At 57.0% G+C, this 18,669-nt stretch overlaps 2 protein-coding genes across 2 annotated transcripts in view; one reads left to right on the top strand and one right to left on the bottom strand.

Moving 5' to 3' along the window:
* The first annotated feature begins 2,138 nt into the window (after positions 1–2,138).
* FSCN1 (fascin actin-bundling protein 1) lies at positions 2,139–12,272 on the top strand. The gene is made up of 5 exons (XM_030459764.1): positions 2,139–3,002; positions 9,741–9,897; positions 10,384–10,505; positions 10,730–10,897; positions 10,994–12,272. Exons 1-5 carry the CDS (start codon positions 2,180–2,182, stop codon positions 11,194–11,196), a joined length of 1,473 nt encoding a protein of 490 aa, XP_030315624.1. The 5' UTR covers positions 2,139–2,179; the 3' UTR covers positions 11,197–12,272.
* A 2,669-nt stretch (positions 12,273–14,941) lies between these two features.
* The window catches only part of RNF216 (ring finger protein 216), a 78,773-nt gene continuing 75,045 nt past the window's right edge, over positions 14,942–18,669 (bottom strand). The window contains 1 exon segment of the mRNA XM_030459588.1: positions 14,942–18,423. Coding sequence (XP_030315448.1) covers positions 18,104–18,423 — 320 coding nt within the window. The 3' untranslated portion in view covers positions 14,942–18,103.

Here is an 18,669-nt window from a genome sequence, read left to right as displayed (position 1 = left end):
ATGCTCTCTCACCACCACCACCCCCCACCAAGACAGAGGGTGCGGGCAGGGTGGGTGCAGGGGAGGCTGCGGGCTGAGCCAGGCAGTGCCAGCCATTCCCCCCCACACACGCTGCTGGGAGCTGGGGAGAAAACAGGGTGGTGGTTTTTTGTTGTGTTTTTTTTTATTTTTCTTTTTTTTTCTTTTTCTCCCTGCATAATTGCGTTTTTGTTTGTTTAGTTAGTTTTTCCCCTCCCTGCATAATTGCGTTTTTGTTTGTTTTTGTTGGGGCTTTTTTTTTGTTTGTTAGTTTTTTTGTTTGGTTTGTTTTGTTTTTTACACTCCTCCCCATCACAAAAAAAAGTAATTTATTCCTGAGCCCGGCCACCATCTGCCTGCTGCGGCAGGAGAAGGCAGATCCCGGCAGCTGTGGGGCCGGGCAGCTGCTCAGCCGGGTCCTAACACCCAAGCGCTGTCCCCAAGGGATGCACAAGGGCTTTGGGAAGCCAGCGTGGAGCTGCCCCGCTGAGTGGGATGTGGGGTTGGTTCTGATTAGGGACGCTCTGGCTGCATTGGCAGAGCTGTGCTGCGAGCAGGTCTGACCCAAGCACTCAGGAAAACAAACCCCACCCAGAGCTGGCAGGGTTTACCCTGGGGTGGTGGTGCCACTGCCCCCCGGGCAGGGGTGGGTGGCTGTGGGGCAGCCCGGAGGTGGAGCGGTGGCTCTAACCAGTACGGCCAGTACGGAACCAGTGGAGCTTGGAGGGCCTGGGGCGGTGGGGGATGAGATGAAGTCCTGCCCAGGGTGGGATGAGCCTTTGCCCCGACCAGGACTGAGTACACCCCCTCTCACCCTCCCACCGTTGCTCCAGCCCTTCCCTTGTCCAGTTTCAGCCACGGTGGGCGGTTCAGCTCCCTGATCCCCCTGAAAACCCTCCCCTGTGTCCCTCCCATCCCTTTATCCTTGTGTTCCCGCACATTTTCCGTGGCGGAACATCCGTTTCCCCAAGGCCATCTCCCCCCTCATGCCCCATGCAGCCGAGGGTCTTCAAATCCCCTGTGTTCATTTCCACCTTACAGCAATGAGAAGTGTCCCCTGTCCCCAAGGAGCAGCCCCATCGTGGGGACAACTCTGCCGTGTGTGTCACTCGAGGATGGGCTTGTGCCTGCACAGCAATAACCCTCACTTACACCCTGAGAAATGTCCCCAAAATACCCACCTTGTACAAGGGGTGGAGGGGGGGGCCCATGTTTTGCTTTTGGCTTTGCTGGAGGAGTTCAGCTTCTCCTGGTGCCTGGCACAGGGTACTGGGGTGACTCCAAGATGTCATTTTCCATCCTCCTCCTCTGTCCTGCAGCCCAAGAACCAGCCAGGGAGGGGCAGCTGGGTGCGGGGGCATCAGGAATCACAGGAGGAGTCTTGCAGTGGGATGGGGTCTTTGCAGTGGGATGGGGTCTTAGACTGCAGGAGGAGGCAGATTGTCAGTTCAAGGGGTTGGTCTCATTGTGGGAGGGGGTCCTGATCTTGCCCTGCAGTGTGGGGGGATGTCTTGCAATGAAAGAGGTGTCCTGTGATTGAAGGGGGGGGTCTTGCTATGCAAGGAGGGGTCTTACAGTGCCGAGAGATTTTTTTGAAACCCAGAGGGGAGTAAGGGGGATCTTGTGTTGCAGGAGAGGGGTCTTACAGTGTGTGGGGTTCTTCCAATGCAGAGGGGCTCTGGCAGTGAGTGTAGGGTGGCTTTGCAAGGGAAGGGGTCTTGCCTTGTGGTGGGGTTTCACAGTCTGGGGGTGCCCTGCAGTTCAAGGGGGCTCTTCCTATGTGTGAAGTGGTCTCGTAATCAAGTGGGGGGGCCCGCGATGTGAGATGGGGGTCCTGCAATCCAAGAGGAACTGTTGCAACGCCAGAACAGGTGTTGCCATGCCAAGGGGTCTTGCAACGGAGTCCCGCAGCGGTGCTGGGGGTCCCTGCAATTCGCGGGGGTCCCGCAGCGCTCCGGGGGAGCGGCGGAGCTGCTGGCAGGAGGGGTAGGGCGGGGGTCGCGGCGGAGGGGGGGTTGGGGGGGAGCGGCCCCGACGTGTGTGTTGGGGGGGATAGGAGGAGTGTGGGGGGGCTGGGGGGGCGGTGCTGAGGCGGCGCCCATATAAAGGCGGCGTCGGGGCGGTCGCGGCGGTCGGCAGCGGCAGCGGCAGAAGGAGGAGGATGACGGCGAACGGGACGGCGGAACCGGTGCAGATCCAGTTCGGGCTGATCAACTGCAGCAACAAGTACCTGACGGCAGAGGCGTTCGGCTTCAAGGTGAACGCCTCGGCCGCCAGCATGAAGAAGAAGCAGATCTGGACGCTGGAGCAGGACGGGGAGGACTCCAGCGCCGTGCTGCTCAAAAGCCACCTGGGCCGTTACCTGGCAGCCGATAAGGACGGCCGGGTGAGTTGCGACAGCGAGGAGCCGGGTCCCGACTGCCGCTTCTTGGTGGTGGCTCACGGCGACGGGCGCTGGTCGCTGCAGTCCGAGCCCCATCGCCGCTTCTTCGGGGGCACCGAGGACCGGCTCTCCTGCTTCGCCCCCGCCGTCTCGGCTACCGAGAAATGGAGCGTCCACCTGGCCATGCATCCCCAGGCCAACCTCTACAGCCTGGCCCGTAAGCGTTACGCCCACCTGGGGCCCCGCCGCGACGAGCTGGCCGTGGACCGCGACGTGCCGTGGGGCGTCGATGCCCTCATCACCCTCCTCTTCGTGGACCAGCGGTACAGCCTGCAGAGCTGTGACCACCGCCTGCTCCGCTCCGACGGCCGCCTGGTCCCCGACGCCGAGCCCGGCACCGCCTTCACCCTCGAGTTTCGCTGCGGGAAGGTGGCCTTTCGCGACGGGGAGGGTCGCTACCTCGCCCCCTCGGGACCCAGCGGCACCCTCAAGGTGGGCAAGAATGCCAAGGTGGGCAAGGATGAGCTCTTCGCCCTCGAGCAGAGCTGCCCTCAGGTTGTGCTTCGAGCCGGCAATGACAGGAACGTCTCCACCCGGCAAGGTATGAGGGGATGGAACACACAAACATTTCGGCTGCCCCTGGGTCCCTGCCCTCCGTCCCGGGGTTCGTCCGTGATTTTCTCGAGCATCGCCCTCCCCGAGCTGCCCCCCACTTGCATCCCTCTGGCATCAGCTCCTCTGCATCCCTCCAGAACTGCACCCCCTCGCTGTTCCCCTCTGCAGTGCTGCACCCCCGCCAGCCCCACACGTCCCTCCAGCATCCCCTGCAGCAGCAACCCCCCCTGTTTCCTTCTCCCGTCACCTATTTAGGGTCTCCCACACACACACACTCACTGGAACCCCTTCTCACACATTCGTCACTGCATCCCTCCCCCGAAGTCAACCATCAACCCACGGCACCCCCCTGGATGCCCCCAGCATGGCTGCCCGCCGTCCCTCCCACAACCCCTCCACCATCTTCTCCCTTCACCCCTCCCACATCTCTCTCCCTTCCCCCTCCTGCATCCCTGCAGCATCGCATGCTCTGAGTATGGGGGGGGGTTGTGTGCGTGTGTGTGTGTGCATCCTTCCAGCACCCCCATCCCTGCACCATCACCTCCACAGGGTACCCGGGGTGAGGGAGGAATGGTGAGTGGCCTGCCTTAGGGTGCAAGGATGGGCCTGGAGTGGGGTGGGAATCTGGTGGGGTTTTCCCTTGCCCTGAAGGAAGCAGGGCAGCCACCCCTTGCCTTCCTACCTGCCGAGCTCATTGTTCACCCAACAAAGCCTCCACCAACCTCCCCCTTCCATCAGCATCGCTGAGCCACGGGCCCTGGGGTGGGGGGGAGGGCTGCATTCTCGCCCCCCATGGGGCTGTGCTCCTCGTTGGGTGGGTGGGAGGTGGGTGCCATCGGCTCTTCCCCCTCCTGGCTTTGGCAGGGTTACAGAAATGTCTTCACCAAAATACCCGCCATGACCTACATCCGTCCTCACAAAGGCCACTGTTCCTCTGTGCCACCCATCCCTGTCCCCTCCGGCCATCAGAGAGGCCACGGCGCTGCCAGCCTCGTGGCCACACATGGCACAGCTCCCCGGGCACACAGCCACCCCCCCGCCTTCCAGCATCCCCTCCACATCCTCCCCCTCCCAGCCTGGGGGGGTACCGGGGGTCCCCACTGGGCGATGCTGGGCTGCGGGGCTGCCTGGGGTGGGTGCGGGGCTGCCTGGGGGCCCCGGGGCACATCGCGGGGTGCCAGGTCAGGCCGGCACACACCGGGTGCGGGTTGGGTGCGGGCATGTCTGGCTGCAGCTCTGCCCGGAGGGGCAACACCGGGGAATTTTTTATTTTTTTATTTTTTTTTAATTTATATTTCAAGGCTTCATCTTAACCCCCCCTGGGCAAGTTCCTAGCAGGGAGCTCGCTGCCTTTCTCCTTGCTAAGAGAAAATCCTGCCCTGCTAAGCAAGCTTTAAAGAAAAAAAAACAACAAACCAACCCCTAAAAACTCAAAAACAACTAAACAAAAAATGAGCAAAGAAAAAAAAAACCCAAAACAACAAACAAACAAACAAACAAACAAAAAGCTGCAAAGCTGTGCAGTGGGGTTTGGGGAGGAGGATGGCGGCAGGCTGCCGCAGAGCCGTGGGGGAAGGGCTGCTGCAGCCCTTTGTCACCAGAGATGGGAAAACCAGATGTGGGGGGGGAGATGTGAGGGATGAGGGGCACCCCACGGCAGGGGGGGGAGCTCTGCTTGGCCGACCCCGACGGCTTTGTGTGAGCCGAGATGGAGAGAGGGAGGTGGGAAAGGGGGGGAGGGAGCGGGCTCGCAAATCTCCCCAGCAACAGGGGGGTCTGGGCTGTGCCCGGCCCCTTTCCAAGCCAAATAGAGTGCTCTGGAGCTTGGACATCCTCGCTTCGAGTCCGTTTTGGCTGGAAAAATCATTTCCACCCCGTTATCCTGCCTGGCAGCAAAGGGGAGCGAGATGCCACTCTCCAGGGTTCGTTCTCTTTTCTCCCATCGGGAAATCGCCTCGTCCCAAGGTTGTGGAGAAGGCAGCTGAGGAGCAGGCGTCAGAGGAGGCGGATGCAGCCCTCCCCTTTCCACCCCCCCGGCTGATAAGAGAGGCTGTGCTGCTGGCAGATGTGCGGGATGCGGGATGGGGGAGGGATCCTGGTGGGAAAGGGCAGCTTGTTCCCCGCGTGGAACTGAGGAGGGAACGGGGGTGTCAGCAGCTTCTAAACCCTCCCTCCCCCCCATCCCACGGGAGGAATGGGGATGGGCTTGTGTGGCTCCCCTGGCTGGGGGCTGGAGCCGGTCCAACCTTGGGACAGCGCTGGCCCACAAGTGCCGAGTCAGCTCCTGGCTTGGAGCCTCCTCCTCCCTGTCCCTGGGACGCCCGGAGTCCCCGTTGCCTGCGCACAGGGCACCAGGGACCGCGTTTCCAGCAATGCCTGGGGGGGGAAACACACACGAGGTGGGTGCCAGCCCTCCCTCCTCTGCACCAGCGCTGGGGCTGGAGGTGGCCCTAGGCCCTCTCCCCTGCCTCCAGCCGCAGAAGGATGGGGTTCGCCGGGGCGTCCCCAGGCTCCGTGAGAGCCCCCATCACCCCGTTCAGCCGAGGCGGGGCAGGGGGAGTGGGGGTGTGTGAGCTGCCAGCAGGACGCAGCCTCCTCCCCTCCTCAATGGCTCCATTCTCACCCCGGCTGAAAGCAACAAAGGGCCCTTTGTGGGCATCAGGGTCCCCAGGGCAGAGCCCTGGCCTCCTCCCTGCTCGGGTTGGGCCTCTGCCAGCACCTCCTTCACCCCCCCCCCAGCCGAAGTGAGCTGTCTGCCTCCCCCACCCTCCTGGGGGAGATGGTGGGATGGCTGGGGAGTCCGGCATTTTGGGAGGAGGGGTGCGGGGAGGGGGGTGTGAGAGCAATGAGGTGATGGAGGCTCGTCTGGGGTCTGTGATAAGGACCTCAGCTCCAGGGTCAGAACCTCCTCCCAGCATGGGGTGCGTTGGTGCTGGCTGCAGTCACCGACAGTTCCCCCCTTCTCCCCCGTTCATCTCGGTGGGGTGACACAGCCCTGGTGACACATCCAGAGATGCCAAGTGACATGTTGGCACTTGGAGGTTACCAGGTAGCCAGAGGAAACTCACAGGGAAGGAGAGGAGGGAGGGTTTTGCAAGGAAAGTTATGTTTCACCCCTACCCAGGACCTCCTTTCAGAGCTGCCCCCCAGCAGAGGAGCTGGGCACTCCCTGGGTTCTGGTTTTAGACAAAAGGATGCTTGGATTTATGTATGGATGCAATGTGAGCCCGTCAGAAAGGCATGGAAGGGGACAAGATGAGCTTTGGGGGACGTGTGTAGGAGGGTGACAGCCCTGCAGGGAGCCTGGACCTGACCTGTGTGGGCAGAGCTGGCCACAGCATCTCCTGTGATGCTGAGACTCAGGGACTCAAAATCCTGACCCGACACCTCCCGGTGCTCAGAGGCTTTGAGAAAGCTTCTGGTGCTCCCTCCAAGGGAGCTGGAATTGGGTTTTCCATCTTATTTTTTGGAAAGGAGCCTCTTGGCCTCTGGGGAGTTGAAGGATGGGAGTTGGAGGCACCTCCCTGCCTGCTCTGGGTGCTGGGCACCCACCAGGTCTCAGTGAGCAGAACCTGTGTGCAGGCAGCTCCTGTTGGGGGGGGTTCTGCTCCCCATGGGTCTGGCCATGGGGGGTGGCTCATCCCACCAGCTGGCCGTGGCCTGCCAGGAACTTGGTCTTCTCCATGGAGCGTGTCCCACTGGAGCTCATCCCACAGTGGCACCCAGGACACCTTCTGCATCTGTGTAATGGAGAGGGAAAGTCTTCTACGTGCCATAAATACTCTGGGTCTGTGGCCCCTCGTGGCATGGAGGCTGACATGGCCACAGTGACCTCCTGGAGAAGCTTTGTCACTTTGGGAGGTGCAGGAAGGTGTGTGGGGGCTTCTGGGTGGCCATGAGGCCTCTGCATCTGCTTTCCTAGCCTGGAGAGCACTGAGGGCTGGGACACGGATCCTGCTGACCTGAGGGGTTGGAAACCTCAGCAGCTGAGGAGCTGGGAAGCCCTTTCCTGCCCCAGCATCCTCCCTCAAGCACTCCTTTCTTGGGACCTCCACCCCAGGGGTTTGGGGCCAGATGCCTCAGCCCCCCAGCTTCCACCTCTGCGTTGTCCCGAGATCCCTGGAGCAAACCTGCCTTGAGGTGGGGGTGGAGAACATCACACACCACACACGGGGAATTTTGATGATTTTTTTTTTTTTTTTTTTTTTTTTTTTTTTTTTTTTTGGGGGGGGGGAGGGTGTACGGGCACACCTCTGCCCTCCCTCCTCCCGCCTCCAGCTGTAATTAGCAACTTCGTCAAGGTCAGACAAGCTCTAGACTGTAAATGTACCGAGAGCTGTAATTAACTCCTGATTGCAGCGCTGCGGGAGCCACCGGCTCCTTACAGCCCCGGGCTGCAGATGGGGGAGAGGTTGGGGGGTGGTGGCCGGGGGGACAGCATCTGTCCTGCACCACGAGGACATCGCTCTTGGACCCTCCAAGAGGTCCTCGGAGCCCCCAGACCTCCCGCTCCAGCTGGGTTCCAGCTCTTTGAAGCTTCCTTCTGCCCTAATTGCATTCCTTTCTGCTGAGTCGGTGTAACCCAACCCAGCGCCGCTTTTTTTTGGGGGGGGAGGGGGCGGTGGGAGCCCCTCCTGCTGCCAGGCCCCGGGGGAAGCAGGGTGGGGGGAGAGTGGGCAGCTGCTTGGGGTCGGTGGGGTTTCTTGGTGGGAGGGGGTGAGAGGGGGATGGTGTTGGGAGGCTCCTGTCCCACCTCCAGCCCATCCCTTTCCACTCGGAACCATCTCTCCAGGGTTGCCCCGTGCCCTGCACGCTGCCTGTGGGTCACCTAAAAAACCTGCTGAGGAGGGACCAGTGCTGCCCAGTTCAGCCCCCAGCCCAAAGTGCAGCAGCTCTGAGGCCAGAGCCCCTCTGCCCCCTCCCCAGCTCTGCCCCAGCTCTCCAGCTGCTGCGTCGCTTTCCTGGCAGGGGTGCAAAATCAAAACCAAATGTTTCCTCCAACTGTTGGCTCAGCCCTGGGAGGCAGTGAAACAACCACATAAACCCAAGGATTTGGCTGGTGGTGGCCATGGAGCACCCTAAAACTCCCCTGCCCTGAGCTGCCCCAAATTCTCTGGGGAGCAAAGTGCAGAGGTGGCCACGGGTCCATCGGGAGCTGCAGAAGGTGCTGGAGGATGCCCTGGTGGGAGAGGGGCTGCTGTGAAGAGGCAGCTGTGTGGCAGCCCTGGGAGATAAGATTGCAGCCAACAAAGGAAATCCTGCCAAGCCTAATCCCTTTGGGAAAGGTGGGAGACTGACATGCAAAGCAAGAGAGAGGCTGCTCCCTGGGGGCCCACTGGGTGATGTGGATGCCTGGTGGGAGATGCTGAGAGGCAGCAGAGAACTGCATCTGCCCCAGCTCTGGAGTTGCATTTCCAAGGCATCTCATCTCCAAGGCCCATAGCTGGGGTGTGGATGTGGATGGTTCCTCCCTAGGTGGCTGCTGGGTGCTGCTGGTGCAGAAGCCACCAAGGCTGAGGGTGTCCCTGACACCCTCCCAGTGACCCTGTGCCACCATACTGGAAATCCCAGCAGCTGACAAACTGGGAAGCAACACACTAGGGAGGGGACTGCGGCTGAACACGTTGCCACCCTCACGAGCAGGTTCTTGGCTCCAGGAAAAGGCAGATTTGGGCAGAAAGGTTGCACACACACACACACACACTTTTCACCCTTTCCAGGAGCAGGATTGTGTGTGGTTGGATTTGATCCTGTAGCACCCAGGAAGCAGAGGAGGGATGTGGGTGCTGCTCTGAGTGCTGACAGCCCCCTGCCCCCCACCCTCCCCAAAACCCAGCACAACCCCTCAGCTTTGTCTCCAGGCTTACAGCTCAGGACTTGCATCCCTGAAACATTTCCAGGCAGGAATCCACCAAGCTAGAGAGCTCTGGAGAGGCTTTGGCTCCACTAGCCCTGACTGAGCAGGTTTGCTTGGGCTCAGTGCCTGTGGGTGGATGTGCAAGTGGCCCAGGGGGGGCTGGTGGTGGCCCCAGGGCTGTGGCCAGTAGCCCAGGGACTGGCTGCATCCACCTCCAAGGCTGGTGCTGAGGATGGGGATTGCCATCAGCTGCCAGGTTGTGGCCACAGCCATGTCCCTTTGGGACAGGGACAGGTCACCCTGCCTGGCAGCACCAGGGGACAGGCTGGTGCTGGTTTTTTGGGGAGCCAGGGAAGGTCTTGGGTGGCTCAGGGCTTTTCCAAGCCACTTCTCCCTGCAAGCCTCACTGCCACAAGAGGCTGAGACAATTTATGGATGAAAAATGGTGCCACGGTCTTTAAACATGCCAGGAAGTGGGGATTCATAGGTGGTGGTGCAGCAGCCTCTGCTAATGGATTGAACAACCTGGCTGTCACCTCTAAGGAAAAAAAACCCTACAGCTCTTTTCCCTGTGAAATATCTAAGCTGGTCTTTGCCTGGTGCTTAATTGTGATGGAGAGTCCTGGTGGCTGCCTCACCTCAGTGCAAACCTCATCTCTGGTCTTGAGCAGCCAAATGAAAGCCTGGATTTGAACCCAAAAGTGCCAGGGGAAGATGGGTGCAAGGGTTTCAGGAGTCACCAGAGCTCACCCAGGGGAGCAGGAAGACTTCTCAGTTGGGTTTCCTGGCACCCAAACCTGATGGAGGTGCCTTGGGGTCCTCCCTGGTGTGTCCTCCTGCCAACTTCCATCTCCCTCTGCCCTGCAGGGATGGACCTGTCAGCCAACCAGGATGAGGAAGGTGACCAGGAGACCTACCAGCTGGAGATCAATAAGGACACCAAGAAATGTGCCTTCAGGACCTACACTGGGAAGTACTGGACCCTCACCTCCAACGGGGGCATCCAGTCCACTGCCTCCACAAAGTGAGTCCCCAGGGGCTTGGGGCCATGCCTGGGCTTTGGGTACCCCTCTGTCTGTCTCTCCCAGGGGAATCCAAGGGGGATTTTCCAGCCTAGGTGCTGATCCCAAATCGCTTTCCAGCCAAATTCCCCAGAGAGCCGGGACTGGGTTGGGGCTTGCCACACACAATGCTGAGGAAGTCCCTCAGGCCACATCATCCTTCCCGGCTGGCTGGGGCTGTTGAAATGTTGTACCCTGCAGTTCAACCCCAGCTGAGAGCCAGGCAGAAACCCCAAAACTCCATCTGGCTGCCTGCCTCCTGCCTGTGTGGCAAGGGCTTCCCATTGGGATGGCTACCATGGCGTGGCTCATCCTGCAAAAAACAGATGGAATCCGGGTCTCCCGATCCAGCCCTGCTCCTTTCTGAGCCATCAGGGTGGCACAGGTGGGGTTCCCCATCTAGTCCACCCCCCCCTTGACCACCACCACCCCCCCCCCCCGCCCCACAGGAACCCGAGCTGCTATTTTGACATCGAGTGGTGTGACAAGCGCATCACCTTGAGAGCTGCCAACGGCAAGTACGTGACAGCCAAGAAGAACGGGCAGCTGGCAGCCTCCATGGAGACAGCAGGTAAGGGCCCCCCTGAGTGAGGGACCCCCACCCCCTGGGATGAATTATTACCCCAGGGGATGGATAATTCCTCCCTTCTCCCAAGCGACGCTCAGCGATGCAGCCACAAAGTTGTTCTTGCACTGCTCCTTGTGCTGCGGGATGGGGGAGAGATTTGGGGCTGGGTTCTGTACCCCAACGCCCCCCCCTTTTCCAGGCTGTTCTCATGGTGCTCTCTGGTGCAGGTGAGACGGAGCATTTTGTGATGAAGCTGATCAACAGGCCCATCATTGTCCTGCGTGGGGAGCACGGCTTCATTGGGTGCCGGAAAGTCACCAGCAACTTGGATTCCAACCGCTCCTCCTATGACGTCTTCCAGCTGGAATTCAACGACGGAGCCTACAACATCAAGGGTGAGTCCCCAGGGGTTGTTTTGGGCTGGTGTTGGACACCGGGATCCCCACAGGTGGCTTACGGGGCCACCTTGTCCCTTCTCCCTCTGCCCACAGATGCCACTGGGAAGTACTGGATGGTGGGGAGCGAGTCGTCTGTCACCAGCAGCAGTGATACCCCCGTGGACTTCTTTTTTGAGTTCTGCGACTACAACAAAGTGGCCATCAAAATCAATGGGAAATACCTGAAGGGGGACCACGCCGGGGTCCTCAAGGCCTCTGCTGACACCATCGACGCCTCCACCCTCTGGGAATATTAATTAATGCACTTTAGTGGTCCCCCCCCTTGTTGCCAACTTTTTCTTTTCCCCTCCTCCCTCCTTTTTATTCCTCTTTCAGGTTTTGTTTCTTCTCTCTGTAAAAAGATTTTCAGACCCGCTTGTCCTTCCCCCCCCACAGCCGTAAAGCCGGTGTGTTTTGGGGGAGGTGGATGGGTCTCCATAAATCCCTGTAAGAACTGGAAAAGTGATGGGACAGCCTGGCTATAGCTTTGTAGAGGGGTCTGGCTCTATCTCACCCCCCCCCACCAACTTTCCCCCTCCCTCCAGGTTTGCTGGGCTTGGAAACTGCCATACCCTCTGCTCCCAGCCCCCAGCATCACCTTAGGTAGTTTATTTTCCCCTCCTCAACTTAAAAAAAGGGAATAAGATCACCTCTGTGCTCACTTCTGCCATATCAGCACTGGTGTCACCTCGGTCTGTGACAGCCACCAGTGAGTGTCCCCTGGAGCACCCATCCTCTCCCATCCCCCTCCAGCCAGGGGCAGAGTGATGGTGAGGGGCTTCTCCCAGCTCTCTCTGGCAGCTTCTCTCTGCTCCTGGCTTTCAGGGCACAATTCACCCCCAGCTGAGCCATTAGAGGTGACCTTACATATCACAGCATCCCTGGGGACAAGGCTGGCACCAGCACGTGTCCCTGTGGAAGGGCCAGCCAGCTGACCCCCTCCTCACTTAACCTGGAAATTATTTTTGAGGGTGATCCCATCTGGAAAACTTCAGCTTTTCATCTCCTTGTGTCCCTCTGCCTCTCCTTGTGCTTCTGGAGCATTGTAGAGCCCGGAGGTGGGGCCAGCCCAGCCGGTGCTTGCCCTGAGGCTGGTCCTGTGGCTGTGCCTAGGAAGGGATGGAGGGGGGGGGGGACATAGAACAAGACTGTGTTGGGCAGGGGGCTTCATTCAATCCCCCTCCCCAGTGGGCTTTGGTCCCTGCAGGAGCCTGGCTGGCTGATGCAACCCCTCCCTGGGTGGTGGCTGGAAGCATAACCTGCAGATTTTTGGTTTACAGAATAGAAAAGTTCCTTAGCAAACTTTGCACAGTGATATTTGCTCAGTACCTGTTGGGGTTTTGTAATTTTTTTTTAAGTTTTTTTTTTTTTTTTTTTTTTTTTTAATTTTTTTTCTTTCTCATAAAATACTGGAATGGTGAGGGGGCCACTGAGTACCTGATGCTGAATTAGGCAGCGCCCCTTCCCGTGGGGTCCCCTCAGGAGGGCAGCTCCAGGTCCCACACCTTGTGCCATCACAACCCTACTGGAAAAGAAAAAAACAAAAAAAGAAGAAAAAAAAACCACAAAAAAGAAAAAGAAAAGACCAAACCAGTATTTTTGTTAGGCTCTATTTATATACGCTCTCCATGGCACTGTGTCACCAGTTGTTGTCTGTACTAGGTCTGCATTAGAGTGTAACACTGTAATGGGTGATGCTGATGTGTTCATTAGGGTGTTGAAAGGCACTGTATCCCTTAGGGCATTCCCAGGGTTGGTATTTGCTCCCTGCAAAAACACCAAGGAGCCTTCCCTCCCCCCCACCTTGCTGGGGAGGCAGCACTTGTGTCCCCCCCCTCCCCAGCCCACCCCATGCCAAGGGTGCTCGCAGCATTGCTGCCAAAAAAGGGCCGGTCCCTACTGCAGGAGGGGCTCCTCAGCCTTAAAGCCACACCGGGGGACACCCCTCCCTCCGGAGGAGCTTGGTGCTAAATTCTCAGCTGGGAGAGCAAGTGACCTGTCCCCTGCCAAAGGGACAACTCCGGGCTGGGGTCCCTCGCTGGGACAGGGGATCCCGGCCGGGCTCTACCTCTGCTCTGCGCTCACATCCAGGGGCTGCCCGGGGACCACCCTGGCCCTCAAAGGACCCGAGTGTCTTGATGAAGCCCTAAGTGACCCTGTGACTTGGCACACACTTCTCACTGGCCTTCAAACCCCCTCTCCCTCCCCAAACTCCCAACCCCACGTCACCTCCTCCTTGTCCCCCGTCGCAGTCCGAACCGTGTAACTCCTGCTCTGGCTCCTTCTGTCTTGACTCTAGGACAACATCTCTCCTGTCTCCTCCTTATCGGGTGTTGTGACTCTCTGAAAAAGCATCTCAATCTGAAAATTTAGGTTTCGGGTTTGTTCATTTTTTTTGTTGTCTTATTTTTTCTTTTTTTTCTTTTTTTTGGTGTCGTTGGTTCGTTTTTGTTTTAATTATTTTTTTGTAAGTGCCATTTGTATAACTTAAAAAAAATAGCTTCAAATGGAGAAAAGATGAATAAAAGAATAAAAACCCACATTTGGATCCAAGCAGTGGTGTGTTGGTCTGTTGAGGGGCTGCAACAGCCTTTCCAGGAGAGACACTGGGGGTGGTGGAGCCTTTGGCTACCAAATTGCTTCACCAAGATTAAGGGGATGGTGACCAACAGGCTCATTTCTCTCAAAAAGGCTTAAAGCCCAAGTTGTCTGGAGGCTGGGTCATTTCTTGAGGTGCTGAGCCACCGAGCTCCTTCAAGGATGGGGGAACTATGTACAGGACAGGGAGATGCACCAGGCAAACATCCCTCCTCCAAACCACCTCCTCCTCCAAACCTCCATCTCCTCCAAACCATCACCTCCTGCCCTTCCAGCCAGGGGTGAAGCCATGTCCCTTGCAGCAAAGCTGCTTTTTCTCCCCTTGGCTCAGATACTTCCCCCAGAACAACAGCCCCGAGGGGGAGGCACCCACCAAGAGGAGAGAGCCATGGGGTGCTGGTTTGGGTCAACACAAAGTCCCCTCCTTGGTGCTAGGGAGAAAGGGGGGAGATCAGGAGGTGGGAAGCCCCAGGTCAATGCACAGCATCTAGACGGAGGAGCTGGGATGTGTCCTCAACCCTCCTGAGGTTGCAACCAGCCCCAAAACGCAACCAACTCCCCCAGGTTTGATGCTGGGGTTAAACTCAGTTTTGGCTACACCTAAGGCACAGCACATGCTTGCTCCACCCTTTGCTGCCCTTCATCTCCCAGAGCCCAATTTGACCCCTGCAGGTCACCACCAGGATCCTGGTTGGCTTTTAAAAATCTAAACCTGGTTTGCTAGAAGCAAATTTGGGGAAAAAAAGGCTGCGCACACCCCCCCAGCACATCCCAGGCAGGAGGACACTGCCAGGAGGGACCTTCAACTTCAGACAGGGGTTTAAGCAGACCAGCAAGGGTTAAAGGAAGGAAGGAAGGATGTCCATGTCCATTCCTTACTATAAACAGGGAAAAATTAAGCCTGGGCAGGAAACCCTGAGCAGCTCTGATTGCCACGGGCTCACCCTGGGTCCCCCAGCAACATCCAAGTGTGCAGGAGCAAACCCTGCTGGGACACCCACCTAGGACACCTCAGACCTGGGGACAAAGCAGAAAGGACCCTGCCCATGGCCCCCCTCCCCTTCCTTTTGTTTTTAAGGCTAGATTCTGTATTTACCATCCCTCCTGCAAGCGGGGGGAAGGTCCCTCCCAGCCTCTTCCCCCCCACATCCTGGTTTCCATTTAAAGGAGTGACTAGAAACCATTTTCTATCCCACCCAGTTTTCCCTTGGCAGCATGTGGAATGTATTAAGCTTTTCCAGGGGGGTCAAACGGGTTTTGTCTTGCAACTTTCAGAGTTTTCAACAGAGACCTGGCAGGACAGCCCTGCCTGCTCCTGCCTGTCCTGAACCCCAGCATCACAGTCACGGGGGGGAAGAGAAGGTGTTGGCTGTAACAAAAGCACAGAGGTCAAGGCCAGAGTGCACAAATTTATTTACAAAAAAATTCAAATTACAATATAATACAGGAAACTTTGTACACACAGAGTATTCGAAGGGTTTTAACTACCAGAAGGTAAAGAAAAATATTTTTTGTTGGGGTTTGGCTTTTTTTTTTTTTAATTTTTTTTCCTTTTTCTTTTTTTAATAAACCACCTATTATTTTCAGCTATTGTTATACAAAGTTGCAGAACATGCACATCTTTACAGGGTCTCTTTCTTTTAATATAATGTTTTGCTAAGTGCAAATACTAAGTTTCTCTCTCCACCTTTAAGGCAAGTAAAATGGGACACTGCAATTAACCATCAGAAGTACCTGGTAGGGGATGAGTCTGGGTGCAGCCACCTCCTTTGTCACCTGTCAGGGACAAATGGTTACGAGCACTGTGGGGCAGGAGGGAGAAGAGGATGCAGGAGCTGGGGACCAGATCCCGGGCAGGTCTGTCAGAAACCACAGCTGGAGGGCTCTTGGGTTAGAAGGGAGGTGAAGCCACACACTTTGGAGTAATGTTTGGTGAAATGGAAGTTTCCTTCAAGAGAGAAACTGCAGAGAGAAACTGCTGGCTGTAGAGCACCTCCCCATCTCAGAGCAATCACTGATTCTCCTCTCAGACACAAATTATTAGTCTGTTGTTTTGCAGGAGACATGGGGACAGAGGTTCTCTCTCCCCTAGACCATGACCACTGTGCCAGGGCAGGAGAAGACACTCACATCCCAACCATGAAGATGGAACAAGTACCATCCTCCCCTCGCAGCCTCTACCTGATGCTACTCCATCCCCCTCGCTCCATCTCTGCACTTCCCTCTGCAGGAAGGATCCGTTCTTGATGCTCACAAATCTCTAGATGTGCACCAAAAGATGGGATCAGACCCTCAGTTTTTGGGGCCTCCCTGCCACACAGCTCCACAGCCCTCTGGAAGAGCCCATTCCACATTTGCTTTGCTGTTTGGGCCACCAGTTCTGCAGTTGAGCTGAGCCCTGCCTCCTCATCCCCTCCTTGCACAGGTGGGTGCTGGAGGACAACCACAACCCCCCTGCCCCTGCCAGGGAAAGGCACATGTTTCTGAAAGCCTGGAGGGCTCACCAGAGCCAGCCCTGGAGCCCACAAGATCTGAGTTACCAACCCCTCAGGATTCCTTTTCTCTAAGGGGAAGCCACTCGCCTTTGTCCTGACCTGGGTCCATTTTCTCATTACTCCCCAAATCCAGTGGGACACACTGCTCCTGGCTGCTGCAGCAATTGCCAAGCTCCAGACTACTTCAAAAAATAAATTAAATTAAAAAGGTGACAGCAGCAAGGGGACACCATTTGGTAACTAATGCTGAGAGACCACGGTGCTGAGGAGCTGGAACACAGCACTCCTGGGGCCACCTTCAACCCCAGACTGGAGAAATTGCTGACCCAGCTCCAAAAGGCATTGAAGTCCCCTCTGGGAGACCCTCCTGGGGACAGCAGTCCCCAGATGTTGTCCCAGACCATGGGTAGAAACTGCCTCTTCTCCAAGAGCATTCCACCCACAGCCCCATGCCCATTGCTCACCCAAGGAGACTCTGGCTACAAAGAGCTTCAAGCAAGGGTTGGGCAAAGCCAGGAGGAAGAGGAGGTGGGGAGTTTTACCTGAAAAAGCAAATAAAACCAAGAGACACTTGGATGCCCAGATACAGGGGGGAGGACAACACCAGGAGGGGAAGTGCACCCAGCAGGATGAAGCAGGATGCAGTCCAGACCAAATCACCCAGGGAATGGCAGCACAGCAGGACTCTGCTCAAAGTTGGCCCAGTCTTGCTGGAAGGAGGTTTTTTTCCCCCCTTAATTCAACCATTTTTTTTTCTAGAGGAGAGGTGGGGGCCTGGACAAGACAGCACAGCCAAAGGTTGCCGGGAAAAAAGGGCTTTATACCAAGGCTCCTCCTGCAGCCCAGTGGTTGCACCCCCAGCTTCTCACCAGGAAGTTTTGCTTTTCTTAAAACCCTGGCACTTCCTAAGCCCAGTAATACTCACTTTTGCCTTTTCAAACACTTTTCTGAAGCCAAGGAAGCTGAAACACACATTTGCTGGAGCCTGGATGCAGCCAAGCTCCCTGCAACTGCCTGCATGGTTATGGGGGGCTCAGCTAAGGGGGCTCCCAGCACACCACTGCCTGCAGGCACAACCACAGGGAGAGTTCCTAAATTTCTTTGCCACAGCACACACCACTGCCTTCACATCTGACCTGGGATCTGCCCCAGAAAATTTTTGCAATGGTGCAACTTAGGCTCCAGGTGCTTCTAACCAGGTGTTTTGAGGACTGCTGCCAGAAGCAGGGGGAGAACAGCATGTCATGACTTCAGCATTTGGGGTGGGAACAGCAAAGCAAAGGCCATGTTTTGGAAGCTGAGAGGCACCCACTATTGGGGGAAAAAAGCTGAGCCCTTCAGAGGGAGTAAACTGCAGTTCAACCCAAGTTCAGGGTGCCCAAATCTGCTACTTGTTGAAGTCCTGAGACAGAACATGGCTCTGAGCTTCCTACCAAGCTCTCACAAAGGAGATGGCTGCTGCATCCCCTCACTCTACTTGCAGAGCAAGAAATGCTAAAAATGCTACATTTGGTTGGTTTTTGAACAATTTGTTTCTGCTGGGAGGCACTAGCAGCTTGCAGGTATGCTGGAGGACATGGGAACCCCATCCTTGTGCCTCTCAGCAGGCAGAAAGCTGGGGCAGCCAACTCCAGCTACCCTGTTCCTGAAGGTCTTGCTGATCTGCCAAGTCTCTCCTCCCTTCCCCCCCAAGACTCACTTGACTGTGCAGCAGCTGCTCTGGCCAGAAGGAAGGTAGGATTTTTGGAAAGTCCCCGAACAAGGGCTGCATCTCTGCACTCCACCAAGTCTCATTTTCCCTCCCAGCAGCTGCCTGAACAGGCTTTGGCAAATCAAAAAATCTGGACACCCAACCCAGGGAGAGAGAGCCCTGGAAATGCAGCACCAAGCCCTGTTGCAGCAGAAGTTGAAATGTTTGATTGCAAAGGGCCAGAGAAGTTCTAGAGAGGGGTGCAGGGTGGGGACACAAAGAACAGATGGAAAAAAACCCGAGAGGATCTGGAGCAGGAAGGGGGGGAGGAGGGGACATGACCAGGGTGGCTTTGCCCTTCAGTGGCTCCTTTGGAGCCGGTCAGAACCGGTGTCGAGGCTGAGGGCCAAAGTGCATAGGCAAGTTGTGCTCCAGCTGGACATTGATCTGGGGGAAATCATAGTTTACCCTCATGTTGGGTAAGGGGGGGACGTAGGGAGCTGGGATGGGGCCGATGTTGAGGGGTAGGTTGTTGTACATGGGACGGACGGGAGGGAGGGGGAAAGGGGGGTGCACAAAGGGGTAAGGGGGCATCTGGGGCTGATGGAGGTTCTGAGGAACAGGTCTGGGGATGACTTCAATTCTCTGGATTTTCTCCATGGGCTTTTCAGCAGGAGGGCCGATCCGCTTGAAGCTGTTCTCTGCAGGGAGGAGAGAAAAGCAGAGCTCATCTCACAAGTGACAACTCACTCACTTGGTCCCTGGTCTCACATTTGCAGTCTGCATCTTCCATCCTCAGCACGTTCCTTCAGCACCACTCCCCCCTGCCAGGATCCAGGCACCACGGAGCACGGCACCAGCTTTCCAGGTTGGCTCCTTCCATCAATACCACACCATGAAGGGAGAATTTTTGCAGAAAGGTGAGGCAGCTCCTTACATGTCCCTGT

This window comes from Calypte anna, chromosome 14 (genome assembly GCF_003957555.1).
Source record: "Calypte anna isolate BGI_N300 chromosome 14, bCalAnn1_v1.p, whole genome shotgun sequence".
Classification (NCBI taxonomy): Eukaryota; Metazoa; Chordata; class Aves; order Apodiformes; family Trochilidae; genus Calypte; species Calypte anna.
Note: the sequence above shows the minus strand (reverse complement) of the source record. Positions and strands in the feature narration are given on the sequence as shown.

Coding starts and splice junctions, on each gene's coding strand:
- FSCN1 (XM_030459764.1), top strand. CDS start 2,180: ATGACGGCGAACGGGACGGCGGAACCGGTGCAGATCCAGTTCGGGCTG. Junction 3,003..9,740: donor GAACGTCTCCACCCGGCAAG/GTATGAGGGGAT, acceptor TCTGCCCTGCAG/GGATGGACCTGTCAGCCAAC. Junction 9,898..10,383: donor CAGTCCACTGCCTCCACAAA/GTGAGTCCCCAG, acceptor CCCGCCCCACAG/GAACCCGAGCTGCTATTTTG.